The sequence below is a fragment of the Talaromyces stipitatus genome, genomic scaffold (genome assembly GCF_000003125.1).
Source record: "Talaromyces stipitatus ATCC 10500 scf_1105507295555 genomic scaffold, whole genome shotgun sequence".
NCBI lineage: Eukaryota > Fungi > Ascomycota > Eurotiomycetes > Eurotiales > Trichocomaceae > Talaromyces > Talaromyces stipitatus.
Genome location: NW_002990116.1, coordinates 3,699,229 through 3,716,724, shown reverse-complemented (window position 1 = coordinate 3,716,724; position 17,496 = coordinate 3,699,229). Strand labels below are relative to the sequence as shown.

Below are 17,496 nucleotides of genomic sequence, written 5' to 3'. Positions count from 1 at the left end.
GGAATTCTCGTGGCATTCACGACAGCAGCTGAAACAAACCAACAGAAGAATCTGACCTGGTAAAGCATATCAACTCCCAAAGCAAGGATTGGCTGTCTCATATAACATGTAATAAGCTACATTCCTGAACTCTTGGTCTATGGCGAGCCCACCTCCACCTTTGAACCCAAACTCCCCCGCCACGATAATTAAGTTTACTTAGGAATGTTATGTTTCAGCCTCAAGGCATATTTTTATGTGCCCTTGCACTGATCTATAACCCGTTTAAAAGCGAGGTTATACCGCCACTTCCTTGCTAATTGTGACAAACCCGACTGGAATGGGGGCCCGGGCGTCCTAGTATGCTTCGCTTCGCCGGCGAACCGTGAATTAGGGTTATGTCCCGATTTGTCACCTGGATTCGTGGCATTTGGCCATGTGGATGGCAGATACTTAGGTACTTAGTGTTTACATTCCTGAGTAACCCGGTTGGGTTACCTATTTACCTACAAGGATGATACTACACAAATCTCCAGGAGATTGTATACTCTGTAGATTCCACACCTATGACGATATCTGCGAATTCTCGAGAACCCATTTCACCCCATCAACAACGACATTTGGCTGAGTCAACTGGACGAAATGCCCACTCTCGCGGGCAAAAACAAGCTCAGTCTTCGTAGAGAGTTTCAGAAACTCCTTCATGAGACCCTCACTCTTCTCGTCGGCCGTGCTAATCAACTCCCTGACATGCCTCCTCTGTTCCTCAGTTCCATTCCCCTTCTCAACGCCCGCCTCGCACAACCGACTCCAATCTCTACTCCGCATGCCCCCTATAACATAAACCGGCTTATCTCCAAGTAGAGGCTGCTTCTTACTCAACTCTTTCTTCCGTAGAGTCTCAAAACTCGGCGCATAATGCTCAACATCCTCCTTCTCAGCAATCAGTTTTGTCTTCTCTGTCGATTCGTCACTGATGAACGCATCCCATTCTTCTGGTGTCAATCTATGTTCCTTGTGAAGGCCTAGGCCAGAGTAGAACTCGACGCCTTCGGCAATGGCCCACAGATTTGGATCGTTTACGTTTAGTACCTGTGGCATAGTCTCATGGTTGGCATCGACGAGGACCAGGCCAGCGATGTGTGGACCGTTGCCAGTCAGGGCAATAAATTCGCTTATGAGCACGCCGGCCCATGAGTGGCCGACAAGGATTAGAGAGTTTGAAATGGGAGCCTTTTCGATTAGAAGAGACAGCTCAAGAGCAATGTTCTCGGCTGTCGGTTCGCGAGGTGAGAGCTCTGAGTTGCCGTACCCGGAACGGTCGTAAGTATAGCTTCGTAGTGAAGGGGAGAGTAATCGCACCACGGCTGCCCAGTTGAGGCTTGAGCTTGCTACGCCTGAGATAAAGAGGACAACGGGATCTTTGGAGCTGACTGGTTCCGGGCCGTGGCTGTAGAGGGCCAGGGAGTGAGTGCCAATGTCGACCAGGCTGGTGTTCGAGGGGAGAGTTGAGGAGGACATTGCTCGATAAATTGTGGGGTTTCTAACGTGGTTGCGTTTGATACTTGGGTGATATCTCGGAGATGCAATTTTTGATTATGGCACCAGACGCGTTATATCGTGCAGGATTTGTGGCACGATATCAGACATCATAGTGGGAGGGTTTCAGCCCTTTATATCTGAACAAGTAAATTAAGTAAATAGCTCGTACTAGACGCTTGACTTTGGGGAGTACCTAGAGGCCTGATTGATCACTGTAGTCGCCCTGGTCTTATGTGACGCTATCTCATCTAAGGGAGATATGTATGAACAAACAGTGCAAATCAATCAAACAATTCTCACCGTTTATAACCGTGAAATGCCACGTCGAATCTTACAAATCAACTCCCGAATGGAAGATATCGTGTGTTAGCGGGTTCGATATTGTGTAATTGGTTTGTCAGATTGTTTTGCATTGATTTGTGTTGTTTGCTCGTCATTTTCAGCCCAGCTGACAGGCTTGGCCACAGCCATAATAGGTAACTATTCTACTAGTCCATGCTTTAATGTGGCGTTGGTGAGGGCCCCTATATGCCCTAAACTTATAGGGCAGTTTACTCCTAACAATTTCCGGCTGATAATGAAGCGATAACGCTTGTTTTGCCCCTGTACGACCCAGAACTCCAAGGGAAATTCGGGCTTGCTCAAAATGTCTATGCCCTGCAATAGTACTCTACTACAACGTACTCTGCTACTATTCTACCCCTTCCTAAGCAACTTCGTACACCTACCAACCGGGACCATGGACAGCCGCCTCACATGCCAGACCAGTCTAGATGGTATCCTCGTGCGAGACTGCCACTTACGTTGTCATCAATGATCAATTCTTGGTGCCCAGGACCCTCTACAGCATATGTAGCGTACGACATACAATAACTGAAAATCTATCTATTCACCCAGTTCAATCCTGGTTACTCTCCAAGGCTATTTATTCATCACGCTCCCGAAACCTTTTCTGCCTCTAGTCTTTGTGCTCTCTTCTCCCTCCATTCAGGAACCCATTGCATAAGAACCCCCAAGATCCGTGTCGTGGCAAAGATTACCAACGCAATGAAAGTGAAGCACCATTCACATCCCATTGACTCGATCATTTGGATGATGACAGCTGCTTCTCCGGCGCCGAGCAGACAGCGGCAGAGATTGTTTCCGGCTGCTGCTGTTGCCGGAGACATTGGATCTGTTGCTGTCACTTGACAGGATCTTACTTAATTCTGAAATATCCAGGGACAGATAGAGACATACAGTAGTCGATCAAAACAACGCTGCAGCAGTTGAAGCTACCGGAAATGCAATACCCCACGAAGAATAGAAGAACCAGAGGAGCCGCTAGAGGGGCCTAGACTTGTAAGGTCTAGTTATCTCATCAAATATCAACTCTGATCAGCGGAAGCGTGAATTCGAAAGAATAGGGAGGGGGTGTAGAAATATACCCATCCATAACAAAGCAGAGCAGAATTTCCAACCAAGATCAGCACCAATGCAATCAGTAATCGCACTCTTCCAAAGGGAAATTTCTAGTGTCCGTGGTCTGACCAGAAATGATTTCAATACCAACAGATTTGGCGACTCGACGAAACCGCCAGTCAAGTACTCGTCCGTTGAAAATGGATGCTAGTAGCGCACCGACCCCATATGGAAGATACGATAATCCGATCTGCAAGTCGTTGAATCCGTGAAGTTTTGCGAAGAGATAAGGAAGACTGCTGGTCACGCTGAAATATGAGGCATAGATGAGACAGTTATATAAGAGAAGCAGGCCGAAATCCTTTTCTTTGAGGATTTTCAATGTAACAAGAGGGTTTGGCATTCGGAGCTTCCTCTTTGCTTTCCCTTCTCTTTTAAGATTGTTTGCATCAGCTTGTACCTTGATGATCAACCTCTGCTTCCTCCTTTCTCCGATGACAGTAAGCAAGTCTCGATTCCATCTCTGGGTTGGTATTGATCCGTTGCCCACGACATTCTGGCCTGTCTCTGGAAAAGCCAATCATAGCAAGACGAGGAGCATTCCGGCAAAGGTACCCAGAAACCAGAATATAGATCGCCATCCCAGGAATGCTGATAGTATACCACCGAGAACAGGACCTAAGGCAGGTCCTACCAGTGCGCCGCAATTAATTAATCCCATGTACGTTCCACGTTCGGCTGCGGTGGCCACGTCAGCGGCCACGGCTGATCCTAGTGCAATGGTTGACGATGACCCTGTTGACTGGAAACAGCGTAGTACTAACAGAGCCGGATACGAAGTCTGTAGGGCAAGACCAATGCAGGCACCAATATAAATGGTAAGCCCGATAATGTATGCTGGACGACGGCCATTAGTACCAGCCAAGTTCCCCATGAATGTTGGTGAAATGCCTTGGAATATCATGTAGGTGGTAAGCGAGATATTGATCAACGATTGACTGACGTGAAGCTCAGCCGCCAGAGGGTTTAGAGCAGGATAATAGATGTTTCCTGAAAGAGGTGAGACCGTGCCACATATTGCGGCCATGAGGACAACGAACATACAAGTGCCTTTGGGGAAGACTGAATGGCGGATATCTGGTGTCATTGACTGTATGTTTGGCGGTGGATTTTCCAACCTGGCTTCTCTTCCAGATGCTTGTAGGATAGCAGCATTGGACTTTCGCACCTGCTCTTCTGGGTCAATCACGGCCTGCTCTCCAGTATCCCTTCCCCTCTCGATCTGCTGAATTAATGGTTCCTGGTTGAGCTCGGTGAACAGCGTGATTGTGGTTGCTGCATCTTGCAGATTGGTTTGCATGATAGGAAATGGGGATGAACTTCCCAAATTGGAGCCTTGGACAAATATCCTCTTGAATGTCGCAGTTGTGCGTTATACGCCCAAGAAATCGCAGAGAGCTGAGCATAAAAGGTACGGAATGTCATAGTACTGAAATCTATCTGCTTGCGGATTCCGAGCATAAATACCATCAATATTAAGGCAAGACCAGCAGTTTTCTAGACAATGCCCGCTCGCACAATCAAAAATAAAAAATAAAGCGTGATTCGTCCATATTCGCACCTTGAGAAACCTCCCTGAAGTGTCCGGCACGAAGACCGATAGAAATTAGGTACAGTACTCGATTCGAGCCATTCAGTAGCATACAGCAACACGGAAACATCTCCCTAATCATCGCCATGACAGGGATGTATGGCATCGTTGATCCACCCTCTCTTGACTCATTTTAGCGTACTCTTTCTTTCTTCTACAAATTGCACACCGGGACATGAGTCACTCCAGACACAGGACATATTAGGAAAGGAATCAAAATTGGCGTTTGCTCCATATCGTCCGTCCAAGCCCAAGGTAAACATCACGCCGCTTCTATTCATTCTCTAGAGATATTCGGATTCTTGCACGGGGGATTTGATATGCAATACGTATAACTCAGTAACTAGTTAACTAGGGCTAAATCTCTCATTCATTTCGCAGAGCTTCAATTTCAAAACCTTTGCCAGCTCGGTCTTCAACCGCCGCCCTGTTGCATCCAAGTACTTGTCCAGCTGTCTAGCTGAGATTGCCAGATTCTGAGTCATTATGCCATCCAGATCAACTGTGTCAATACGCGGTTTCTGCAAGGATTCGGCGACAATGACAAGTTCCGGATTATGATCGAGCTTGCCGCGCTGAATTAACCTCCTCGTCCAGGGAAAGATAGTCACATTGGGGTCTGTCGACGTCTCGTTTCCTTTCTGGTCTCGCGAAAATGCCGCGTCACAGTGCCAAGGGCAGCCTCGCTCTCGAAACCTTTGCCGTCCGCAGTGGTGAGGGCTGAGGTCATCAGGCCTAGAGACCCGAAGCTTTGGACAACGGGATCAGATTGGACATCTCCGTCGTAGTCTATATCAAGAGGAGTCGGTGTATATTTCGTCAGTCATAGCAACTATGCAATGGGAAAGAATTCGATAAAGGAAGGGGAGAGGCGTAGATTTACTCTTCAGAGACAAGACAAGCCCCCCTTCGCTCTTCATCATGTTCGCCACCATGTCATCAATGAGACGGTGTTCGTACCAGATGTCCTGTTTCTCGAACTCAGGCTTGTATTGTGTCTCGTACAACCGCTGGGTCAGATTAATTCTAGCAATCCGTGTCTTCCAGTAATTAATTCCATCTCTGTTTAGTGTAGGGGTCAGGAGGCAGAATCCTCATGCAGTCAGACTTGTTTCTATCTCTAGAGAGAAAGTTCAATCAGTCCAAACAAATTATATTAGTTTCGGAAATCATCATCTATTTATCGCTGAAACGAAGGTTATGTTCATGGTGGTATCTCGAGTAGTAAAAGAAAGAAAAAACACAATAGCCACACAACAAAATGAGAGATATGTACACATCAACTACAAGGGATCAAATTATGTATATACATATGTAGATCACGCCTCACCAGCAATATGCTCCTCCTCAACCGCACTAGGACGAATAACAATCGACCCATCACTTCTCGGAATCCAAGCCCCATCAAGAGGAATCGTAAGATTCGGATTGACATATTTCCTCAACCTCAACCCAATCTCGCGACCACCAATAAGAATCGGAAGAGCGTCTCGATCCAGGCCAGACAATGGTGAAAGCAGAGGCGGTGGACTCAGGGAGTCATCTGAGTTATTGCCGTTGCTGCGATTTGGTCGATCGTGGTCGATGCTGCGGAGGGCAATGAATTTCATTAGGGGTTCGTAGGTTTTTGCGAAGAAATATGTGAACCATACGGTTGCTCCTAGGAGAGGGACGAGTAACAGGGATCTAGCGATCAGTTTGCGAAGAGCAAGGACTCCGATCATGGCGACTTGGAAAACTACTAGACCCAAAAACACCCGGCTGCAGATCATGGGCCATGCGCGGCCTGTCGAGTGCTGTTGATGGTCCATTGCGTAGAGTAGTTGGTATTTATATATGAAATGTCCCAAGAAGAAGTATATCAACCCACAGAAACACACAAGCCAGGAGCTGGGGAAGACACTATAGACGACGCAGATGATAAAGATGAATATCGTCTGAGGGATGGTGAATCCGTAGCTGAACTTAGGCGGCGCCGACAACTCCGCGTATTCGCGAGGCGATTTCGCGTATAGCACGTTGATAGGATACATGGCAACGCTTCCGAATTCCAACAACCGGAAAGGAAACAGTCCAAGACCTTGAAGGATGATGAGGTTAATATAAAAACGAGACAAGTTCTCCAAAGATGTTGCCAGAGCGAATGCGATAGTCGTTGCATCTTTGAATGCGTTTTGCACGTTTTGGAGAAAACCGTAGAAATTTGATGCTGATCCGAGAACGGTGAATAGAAAGAAGAGGTTGAAGAAGGTGAAAAAGAAGTTTTTCGAGATGATGGACAATTCCAGGTCGCCTCTAGAAGTCATGCCTTGGAGGCTCGAAAGCCCTGTATATCTGTCAGTGGCTGAAACATAGATGCATCGAAGAACTTACAGCTGTATAAATAAGGTACCGCCACTGTCAACAAAGAGAGTGTAATAGTCGGCAAACTGGATTGCACAAGAGACTTGATAATCGGATGTCGCGCAAGCAAATCGGCGAGGCCAGGAATAGCCTTGTGAAGAGTGTTCAAATCCAACAATGATGCAATAGGAACTAGTAGTACAGACCAGAAAATGGTCAAGAAACTGATAACAAGTGTAATGAGCCAAGACCGAGAAATACGACTCGAACGCGGAATATACGTATTCTTCCATACCACATCCGCAGGAGCGGGCGCGAGACTTGGTACTAATTGAGTAGGGTGAGGGTCAATTATGGTCTGAACGACCAACTGGCATGCGGAAATTGTCTCCATCGTAACAAATGCAAGATCCGTGGCTGGATACTCCTTCTGACGAGCGGCTAGGATTCTTTCATCGATACGACGAAGCTTTTCTTCGTAGTAATCAATCGAGTCAACATTTTTGTAACGTAGCTTGAACGGACCGTACCATAATCGAGTAGTCGGCCGCCTCTTGTGGACGGTTCTTACAGGAACACGTCCGTCTTCACTTCCTAGAAGTTGCGAGTGCTCCGTAGCTGTTTCGGATTCGAGACTGGGTGAACGATCACGCGAAGCTCGGACTAGTGGCAATGTATCGTTGTATCTCCTCTTTTGCTTGTAGCCAAGATATTTCGTCCATGCTCGTTCCAGTGGCTTCAGAATCTTCTTCCGCTCTTCCATCAACAAATCCAAATCGTGCCACTGACGACACAACGTAACCGCTTCCACCTTTCCAATGTGCAAATCTTCAATAATTTCCTGAATCTTCTCCTCTGAGCGCAGTTCGGTTGGGATACCGGATAGACGGAATGTGCGATCTGTTGTCGATGTCTGACTTCCCAGGTAATTCTGACGTACGCGAATAATCTTGTTGGTTTCGTGGATAAGCAGATATATAGCGATACCTGTAAACACATAGGGGAATATCACGTATATCCATAGATAAGTCGGATCAGATTTGAACTTTTTGTTTCCGTGTCCAAACAATATGTCCCTCGCGAACAGAGATTGGCCGTCATCGTCATTGTCGTCGTCGTCATGGTCCCAACCCGGAACGCCCCATTGACCGGCATATCGCAGATGTAGCGGCATTATAATGAGCGTAGCAAATGCGAAGGTAGCTGAGAGGAATTTTATAGCAAACTTGAAGAACGAAAGCAACTGAGAACCAGCATATTAGCAAGACCTGGAGATGATGTTTTGACATCACACATACAACATATGCATCCAATCCAGCAGATTCTAGTACTTCCTCATCTGTTATCCTATATATTACCGGCATCCAACCAAAAAAGCTATCCGGCAGCTCGGGCAGAAAGGACGCAGCATTTCGTCTTTTTCTTCGCGCAGCGTAAAGCTCTGTCCATTTTGGCCGAAGAATCTACCACGATAATCGGTTAGATGACAATACACGTCGCGGAGTGAGACAGCTAACATACGCAAAAGGAGAAAAATGCACTCAACCCCAGCGTCGCACTGAGAATGAGTTGTGTTGCCAGGTCTCGACCACCTTGTGCTTGACTTCCCCAGTCTATTGGATGATCTCCGGGGACTGTGGAACTCGCTATGGCCGCAAACTGAACCGGGGTGGAAATACCGCCGGTGGACGACATTGTATTCGCTGCTCGGTTTTCCTCTGGAGGCGTTGAATATTATGAAGGGGGCTCCCTATCGGCCAGACATGTGTGCTGTCACTATGTTGTTTTTTCGTTGCGCGATATCAGTCGATGTCTCACCGGCACAGACCGGATTGCGAAGACAGGGAGTATAAAATGTGATAAATATCAATAGACGCCCAAATCAAGAATCAAACACTGAAATAAAGAGCATAAGCAAGCACGCAGCATATCGCAAGACGATGAATTGCGAGAAAGCAAAACAGTCAGTTTTCCCATTTGGGGTTTTCTTTGCGCTATGACGAAACCGACCCGATGCTTGCCCTAAGCCCAAATAGTCTTAGTGTCTACACGGTTTTATTTCTAAGCCCAAAAAGCTAAGCTGCACGTCTCAAAATAGGATTGAAAAACTCCAACTTTTATATCGTCCCTCTTTCGGGATACAGTGTCATTACCAACAACCATGAAACTTTTCCCAACTGATTATATCGTTTTCACCAAACTGAAAATTAAGTCATATCTAGGTGCACAACAAAAGACGTTTCGTTCGATTGTTCATTAGTTACCGTTGGTGGCGGCCAATTTTTGACGTTTCTGGACGGCTTGTGCCAGGCTCTCGAGAACCGACTCGGTGTCTTCCCAGCCGATACACGCGTCGGTGATACTGACACCGTACTTCAAGCCGGACTTGCCTTCTGGAGGAACCTTTTGGGAGCCTGATGACCGGATTAGTCAACTGACCCTGCAGACGAAGCTTTGCATCACTCACCTTCGTTGATGTTACTCTCAATCATGACTCCCATGATAGCGGTCTCGCCAGCGGCAATCTGCTCAGCGAGAACGTCGGCTACCTTGGGCTGATTCTTGTGGTTCTTCAATGAGTTACCATGTGAGCAATCGACCATAAGACGTGGCCTCAAGCCCTTCTTGGTGAGGTCCTCCTTTGCCTCGGAAATACTTTTAGCGTCGTAATTCGTTCCCTTGGTGCCACCACGGAGAATCACGAAGCAGTCGTCGTTACCATCCGTTCCCACAATAGCGACAACACCGGGTTTTGTGACAGACAGGAAGTGATGAGGATGTCTAACAGCGCCAATGGCATCGATAGCAACACCTAGCGAACCATCGGTACCGTTCTTGAATCCGACGGGGAAAGACAATCCGGAAGCTAGTTCTCGGTGAACTTGAGATTCGGTGGTACGAGCACCGACGGCGCCGAGTGATAAGCAGTCGGCAGTGTACTGTGGAGAGATGGTATCCAGCATCTCACTGGCAATTGGCATACCCTTGCTAGTCAGATCGACGAAAAGTTGTCTGGACAGGCGCAGACCCTTGTTGATCTTGAAACTACCGTCGATATCCGGGTCATTGATCAATCCCTTCCAGCCGACAGTCGTGCGAGGCTTCTCGAGGTAGGAGCGCATGACAATGAGGAGAGTATCTTGGTATTTTTCTTTGAGCTTGAGCAGGCGATCGCAGTACTCGAGAGCAATCTCGGGGTCGTGGATGGAGCAAGGACCGATAATCACGAGAAGACGGTTTAGCGGGTCAGTGCCCTTGACGACGGCAGCGGCATCTTTCCGACCTTGCAACACGGTCTTTTTCGACTTTTCGGTGAGAGCGATCTCATGTTGAAGGAGGTTTGGGGGGGTGAGGGGGTTGTAGCCACGGACTAATCAATCAGCTTGTTGTTTCTGTTCATAGTGTTTCGATCTTCGGGAAATCAGAGAAACGTACTTCGGTGGTCCTCCAAGCTATCGGCGTTCCCAAGGTTGGGATTATCAATGAAGAACTAGATGAGATAATTAGCATTGATCAGTTTAAAGCGATACAGGAATGAAAATACCAGAGCAGACTCCATTGCGATAATTGTGGTGTTTGGTGAAGCGAAGTTGTTTGACTCACAGGCGTAAGAATCAATGCGGGGCCCTGATAAATTAAAGATTTCTTTCCGAGCTAGTCCGTTTCTAGTAATGACGTATGACTTCACTCGGATTCTTTTCTTTTGCTGAGACACACAGATTGAAGTTTTTTCACCTGCAAGATATATCTTTGGGCTGAATTGTCACTTTCACAGCTCAGTGAGAATTCATTGCATCGTACGAGTCACATCGGCGCCCGTCACTCGGCTTTATATACTTCTTATACGGTCCGACGTACATCAAAGAGATGAGTTCGGAGACTCCAGACCTATAAAACTACCGAAGGGACCACTGATATCTACTAGATATCACCGAAGATTCGGTGAGCATAGCTGAACAAGTTCATCGTTGTCCTAGTACTCTTTCAGTCTCTTTTATGCGCCGGCATCGGAGCTCTACTCCCTTGGGTATACGAGATGTGCCTTCATTCATTCGAGTGCTTGGACCTGATATTGCTTGAAGAAACATCATTCTGTCACTGGCCAATTCTGGGCACTTAACTGCTGATATCCATATCAATCTACAGGCAAACATATCAAACATCGTATGTTGCCTGAGGTTAAACTAAGTTTTCAAGCTCCCACCAATCAGATTGGGTTTCCTCCATGACGTTCTTTGCACGTGATGATTGCTTAGTCATCCATTCCTGAATTTCTCACCAACGAATGTTTTTAAGGCTCGGCCCTTTTCGTATGCATAGTGCATACAACAGTCGCCAAGTACAGAGTATCTCAATCAACATCTAGGAACCATCCTTATCATGGTAGTTCCTAACCAACTCGCTAAACATAGATTCCTTCTTCGCAAGAAGCGTCTTGGGGTTATCATACTCGACACATTTGCCGTGATCCATCACAGCCACTTGGTCACAAGCCATGATCGTATGAAGTCGGTGCGCAATGATGAGAACTGTCTTGTCCGTGAATTCTGACAATATAGTTTTCTGGATTACTGTATCCGTGACCTGGTCCATACTGATAGGTGTAAGACATAAATCAAACAAGGGTCGGATTCCAACATACCTGCTCGTAATTTCATCAAGGATAACCACTTTCCCAGGTCGTAGCAACGCTCTCGCCAGACAGAACAGTTGCTGCTGTCCGTGACTGAGCGAGTTCTTCTTCAGCTCCGCGTCGAGACCTCCTTTCTCCTCAATGACGTCCCATAATTGTACTGTTTTTAACACTTTGATGAGAGGCTCATCGCCATCACTTTCATGAGTCTTATACGGATCCAAGTTCAGTCTCACACTTCCCGTGAGAAAGTAGGACTCCTGATGGAGCCCATTCAACCGTGACCGAACACTCTCTTGGTTTAAATTTGCCAAATCAAGTCCATCAAGCAGTATACGACCCGAATTGAGCTCTAACAATCGCAAAAGAGCCAGGACAGTAGAGCTTTTACCGCTTCCAGTCCGGCCACAAATACCGATTTTCTGGCCCGGGCGGATTTTCATCGAAATTCCATCAAGTGCGAGTTGTCCATTTTCGTCTTCGCCGTATGAGGCTTGGGCATTTTCTAGGATGAGCTCGCCCTTTGCTGGCCAGTTGGGAGGTGGTTGTTCGCCTTTGTCGTTGTGCGTTCCGCCGGGCAGAATGGATGCGTCTTCGTGGAACTTCTTGATACGCGCGATAGCACCCAAGGTAGTCTCCAGCAAAGTATACGTTGTAATGAGTTGGTTGAGGTAACTCGATAACGTGATGATCTGCACGAGAGCAACAGCAACACCGCCTGTGCCAATAGATGCGCGCAACTTGACCGCAATACCTACAATAAGCACAGTAAGTGCGGCAGTGACAAGGTCCAGAACAAGGAGTAACCATCGCTGAACCATGAGCAAGAGATACCAAGGTTTCTGCGAATTGTCTACCAGTCTATAATTCGTAGTCCTGAATCTGGTCTGCCATTTGAAGGCACGGATCGTAAGTAAACCGGCCAATGCATCAAGATACTGCGTATAGACTGGCGCTTTCTCCGCAAGATCAAGCAGCCGCATCTGTTTAGCGGTTCGGAGATAGAATCGCTGAATAGCAATGAGAACCGCTATCAAAGCAGGATAGCTTACTGCTACCCATCCAACCGCAGCTCCGATCAGGCCCGCCTGAGCTACGCAAACAAACAAATTCTGAGCCATGGTCAGTAGCTGCAAGGGCAGATTCATATCCACCATCTGCATATCCTGCGAAAAGCGTGTTAGGATCTGGCCACTATCGTTCTTGGAGAATAAGCTTAAGGGGGCGGAGAGTGTAGCGTTGAGAAGGACGGTGTGAAGCTGGATTCCTGACTTGCGGGCTATAAAGCTGAAGGCGAACCAGGTTACGAGAGCGGATGAGCCAAGGGCTGTTACTTGGAGTGTGGCATAGACGCCCAGGTATAAACCTAGATTTTTATTGGGGTGTTTGTCATTATCTTCTGCCCACCATTTGAGCCATTGAACTGGGAAGACACATAAAAATGCCCAGATGGCTTCTAGTGATATGAAGATTGCCATTGGCCAGATCCCGATAGCTTCGAGGTAGAACCGGTAAATTGAGGAGTCACTGACTGCTGTGGTTGCTGGTGAAGCATTGGGCTTCTGGACGGACTGGCCGTTGGGCTTCGTCGAATTGCCCTGTGTGCTGCTCTTCGGCCGTGGAGATGTCACAGATTCGTTGATTTCATTCTCATCTTGGTCGGCCTGTTGTAGAAGCTGGGATAGCCTCTCACTATGGACACGCTCGATATACCCTCCCGCCGTAACCAGAGACTGATAGCTGCCTCGCTCGCTGATAGTTCCGTTCTTGTCGACAACAACGATTTGATCAGCCAATGGAAGTACGCGAGTTGAGTTGGTTGTGAGAACGACAGTCGTACCCCAATGATGTCGTAAACCATTCGGTCCAAGACAGCGCTGGACTATATGTTTCTCGGTAGTAGCATCAAGGCCACTGAACGGCTCGTCCAATACCATAACATCCTTGCGCGAATACAAAGCACGCGCAAGCGCAATTCTCTTTTTCTGGCCACCACTGAGTGAAATACCTTTACTGCCAACCTTTGTCTGGTCCCCTGCTGGCAGACTCTCCAGATCCGTTTGAAGATCACAGCAATGGATGATTGTCGAGTACAAAGTCTCATCCATTGAAGATCCAGCGAGGATATTTTGGCAGATTGTGTCGTTGATAAGCCATGGGGTTTGGTCACACCAGGCGATTTCTGTAGCGGATGAATATACTGAACCACTCAGCTTGGAGGATTCGCCGAGAAGTCCCTTGAGTAATGCCGATTTTCCTACGCCTGATGGGCCAACTATCAGGTTCAATGTTCCCCTTTCGATGGTCATGCTGATATTGCGAAGGGTGGGTTTGTCAGTGTCAGCCCAACTAAAAGATGCATTCGAAAATTCGAAAATCACATTCGAGACTGATTTTCTAGTCTTGGTGTCTCTTTCGATTGACTCTTCCATCTCATAGTCGTTCACGTTTACTGCCTTGCCACTTTTTGCATTCGACGAGGACTCCGGATCACTTTCACGGTCCTGCCTGTAATCGACATGACTCTCACGAGAAAGGTATTCTTCAATGCGCTCGAAACAACCAATAGCAGCTCGTGAGTTCACCACCGACCCGAATAAGGTAAACAAAGGCTGTGAAAGAAGTGAAATGATGGACAGAGACGTAAAAAGACGAGACACGTCAAGGATTCCGCCATCACGTAGCGTTACGGCTGCATATATTGCAAACGCCAGCACAGGCGAAATGAGTTGCGGCAACAAAGCAATACTCGACGTGCCAGCTCCCAAAAGTCGAAAGGGCTTAGAGGCATTGACCTCTTGCTGGCGGAGACCGGCAATAATGTCGTGTAATCGTGGCGTGAGTCCCAGTATCTTAATCCCCTTGATCGAGTCCAGCATGCTAGATACCTCGCCGATACGGACTTGTAGTTTTGCCAACCACTGCTTCTGAAACTGCTTTGTGTATCCGGACAAGTAGGTGATGGAGACAAAAGAGCCGACTGCCACTACTGCTGGCGCAGCACAGGCGTATTTCAGTTCCAGTTCAAGTAGATATGTTGCTATGATGATTTGGATAGCATTGGCCCATAACTCGTGTACTTCACGCAGTCCATTTACGATGCGATCAACGTCGGTGCTCATTAGTGTGAGGGCAGCCTTGTCGTTGGCGACATCTGGCTTTGCTTGAAGGGTCTTCTCAAAGATTGCTGTCATTAACATACTGCGCATCAATGCTAGGGAGCGAAGCCATGATGACCAGTAGAATCCAGATGATATCTATATTCAATATCAGTATAGATGATTGAATGTAATTGTAGATCATGACGAACCGCAATACCAAAGTAAATCAGGAAATAAGCACCGATCATGCCATAGCCAATATTGATCTTGTCACTATCTCCTTGAAGATAGTCAAGGAACCGTCGCAAACAGAGCGGTTGTCCAATTGTGAATGCAATTAGAATCAATCGAGGGACCATCGGACTCAGCAGATCCCATGGCATGGCCGTCATCAGTGAGTATATCAGGCGACGTTTATCCTTTGAAGCTTAGTTCAGATGAATGTTAGCGTCCCACCCAGCTCAGATATTAGGAGGGATCATCTTACTCTTCTGCCACGCAACCCAGAACCGTCGATCCAGGACTTCAGCAGCCATAGCAGACTCCAAGGGATCGAGATCCTTGGCCTCTAAATGCCGTCGATATCCAAGCGCGAGAAGTCGATTCACCCACCAGAAAAACGCGCGATTGTAGATACTACTCTTAGCATAAGGACTGAGCTGTCGGTCCTTGTCGGAAATGAAATAGCGTTGTTTCTCCACTGCTTCAAGAAGGAGCAGGACCGCTTTCACTGTAAATGCTGCGGTGAATGCGTTCCGGATGTCTGTATCATAACTCGAAAGCCATAGGGTGCGCAGGACCACCGCATCGAGAAAGACAGATAGTAGATAGGCATTGAGGATGGACGACGTGCGCAAATTGCGAGAGTGCTCCAGTGGAGATAGCAAGCAGAGGAGTAAACCCACGACCGTGTTCAGACATGATGCTGCTATTCCTGCTGGAGCTGCTGGTATCGGTCGTACTGACCAGAGGGCGATTAAAGTGAGTTGCAGGCTACAGTAGGCAATAATGTTGATCTGAAGAGAAGTAAGTTATTTGAGACAGTTCGCTCACATATCCAAGAAAGATTCAAGTTTACCAATTTCAGATGTTGAAGCCATGGCACGTTGACACAGCGGTCTCTAGCAAAGAGCAAGTAGATGCGCGTGGGCGCAATTAAAATAAATATAGACGCAGGAGCTATCAGGAAGAAATACAATTCAAAGGCAAGCGTGAAGTCGAAGTTCCCTCGACAGCCTTGCACTGCAGGGCCGAATGAAGCGTCCGTGAGACAGTCGTGTGCGCTCATTGGGACGTCTACCGTCACCGTCGAACTAAATAGTTTAAGCTTCGAAAAATTCGAAGATATATGGAGCATACAAGATCTGAAGGAGTTTATAATAAACAGTTCAGAACGTCTGTAGGCAGCTGTATTTCATACATTAAGGAGAGGACAACAAAGAAATAGTGCAAGCGCCGGTTACTTTCGATAAGCAGACCCTTGTCGTTTTAAGATAAGAGGGAAGAGATAATGACTGTACAAGCTATAAAATAATCTATTTTTATAATGAAATTGACCAGTTATCAGGAAACAGGATACAACAACCTCGGTTAAATTTTTTACCTAATTGGGGTTATTAGGGCTGTTAGTTAGGGCTACAGTAGTTACAGACACTGCTCTTGAATGCTTCTCACTGTGTATTTTCGGACATAAAGCGACATTTGATCATCCCATGAGTATTCATGCATTTTGCATCTTCTCCAGAACATGCCCGTAGCAGTAGTGGAATGCCATCACCTCACATGCTATTTTGTCTTGTTTATCCTCCCAAACACCCATACACAAAGCACGCTTGACATCCTTGATTTTGACACGTTTTCAGGACTAATAACCCAATCGTCAACATTGTCACTGTCTATCAAATGCGCTCTCCTTCGAGGACAGCATGCACAAGTGTGCAATGCATCAAAGATCTCTCCTAGGCTTGGAGACTCTCTTGCTTTATAGCAGCATCCACAGTCAAAGGCGCAACATCCACCACTGGCCTTGCACGCAGACTCAAAACTTTCTGATCGGTTACATCGAGCAAACTCAAGAAATCGGTCATAGAACCGAACAATTAATCCTTCTGGTCTTCTGGACCTGGCGGGGTGAATATCGGTAACGGCCTGGCAACGATATGGCCTGACTATCGCCATGAATCGTTCTATAACTTTAAGAATCTTTTCTTTCAATATCTATAAAGTCATCACCTCTAGTTTTTGAAGTTTTTCTCACTTTTGCAGGCTTTCATGAATAGCAATTTCCATTTGAATTGCGGTCATTGAGGTGTGCAGAGCCATATCACACTTCTCGATCCAGTCCACTTGCTTCTCACAAGAGTTTGGGCCGTCAATTATTACGCCTGAAGCACATGTTACTACTAAATGGAGAGTAAAATAATCATGTTTTAAAAGCTTCTTTTGAATTTTGGCGAGCATTGCGAATGGCAAATGGCAGAGGGGATTGGAACGAGGTGGAAGTTTTGGGGAGAAGGGAAAGTGAAGTTGGTGTTCTTAAATAGCTAACTTACAACCAGTAGCACCCAAACTCAAGATACTTGGCCTCATGTCGTTGACGCGCCAAACTTTTCCAGTGACTGCCTGGCTTCTATTACACATATACAGTAAGGATCTCTGAGTGGTTACTCAGTCTCATTTACATAGATTGACGTAGGATAAATTGAAAAGTGACAGTGCTTGAAATTGAGGAATTTTTCCGTTGCTACAACTCTCTCAATCTTACATGATAATCGCATTGAACTGCCGTGGCATCTTAAGTTTTGACTTGCTGAATATCCATCATCCCAATCACAAGATGGGGTTCC

General features: G+C 46.8%; 5 protein-coding genes across 7 annotated transcripts, besides 1 other annotated feature; all 5 read right to left on the bottom strand.

The window, feature by feature from the left end:
- Positions 1-536: 536 nt before the first annotated feature.
- TSTA_124620 (uncharacterized protein) lies at positions 537-1,771 on the bottom strand. The gene is made up of 2 exons (XM_002482688.1): positions 1,715-1,771; positions 537-1,658 (listed from the first exon to the last, which is right to left on the bottom strand). The coding sequence occupies exon 2, from the start codon at positions 1,498-1,500 to the stop codon at positions 544-546; it is 957 nt and encodes a 318-aa protein (XP_002482733.1). The 5' UTR covers positions 1,501-1,658; positions 1,715-1,771; the 3' UTR covers positions 537-543.
- A 682-nt stretch (positions 1,772-2,453) lies between these two features.
- On the bottom strand, positions 2,454-4,282 carry TSTA_124610 (bicyclomycin resistance protein, putative; the record flags this gene model as incomplete). Its single annotated transcript, XM_002482687.1, has 4 exons — positions 2,454-2,695; positions 2,761-2,854; positions 3,110-3,483; positions 3,538-4,282. 4 exons carry the CDS (start codon positions 4,280-4,282, stop codon positions 2,454-2,456), a joined length of 1,455 nt encoding a protein of 484 aa, XP_002482732.1.
- A 1,504-nt stretch (positions 4,283-5,786) lies between these two features.
- On the bottom strand, positions 5,787-8,611 carry TSTA_124600 (DUF221 domain protein, putative; the record flags this gene model as incomplete). Its single annotated transcript, XM_002482686.1, has 4 exons — positions 5,787-6,899; positions 6,947-8,159; positions 8,215-8,379; positions 8,438-8,611. The coding sequence occupies 4 exons, from the start codon at positions 8,609-8,611 to the stop codon at positions 5,893-5,895; spliced, it is 2,559 nt and encodes an 852-aa protein (XP_002482731.1). The 3' UTR covers positions 5,787-5,892.
- Positions 8,010-8,042: a microsatellite.
- A 253-nt stretch (positions 8,612-8,864) lies between the features above and the next one.
- Positions 8,865-10,713, bottom strand: TSTA_124590 (Phe-inhibited DAHP synthase AroG). Of its 3 annotated transcripts, XM_002482683.1 has the most exons (4): positions 10,461-10,713; positions 10,352-10,406; positions 9,384-10,286; positions 8,865-9,330 (listed from the first exon to the last, which is right to left on the bottom strand). In XM_002482683.1, the coding sequence occupies exons 1-4, from the start codon at positions 10,473-10,475 to the stop codon at positions 9,173-9,175; spliced, it is 1,131 nt and encodes a 376-aa protein (XP_002482728.1). In that variant the 5' UTR covers positions 10,476-10,713; the 3' UTR covers positions 8,865-9,172. The 3 variants fall into 3 exon arrangements, with proteins under 3 accessions (XP_002482728.1, XP_002482729.1, XP_002482730.1); XM_002482684.1 differs by having other exon boundaries at positions 8,865-10,286; XM_002482685.1 differs by having other exon boundaries at positions 9,384-10,713.
- Positions 10,714-10,877: 164 nt separating this feature from the next.
- Positions 10,878-15,938, bottom strand: TSTA_124580 (multidrug resistance protein, putative; the record flags this gene model as incomplete). The annotated part of the gene is made up of 5 exons (XM_002482682.1): positions 10,878-11,510; positions 11,559-14,806; positions 14,860-15,077; positions 15,138-15,666; positions 15,729-15,938. 5 exons carry the CDS (start codon positions 15,936-15,938, stop codon positions 11,279-11,281), a joined length of 4,437 nt encoding a protein of 1,478 aa, XP_002482727.1. The 3' UTR covers positions 10,878-11,278.
- Between the last annotated feature and the right edge of the window lie 1,558 nt (positions 15,939-17,496).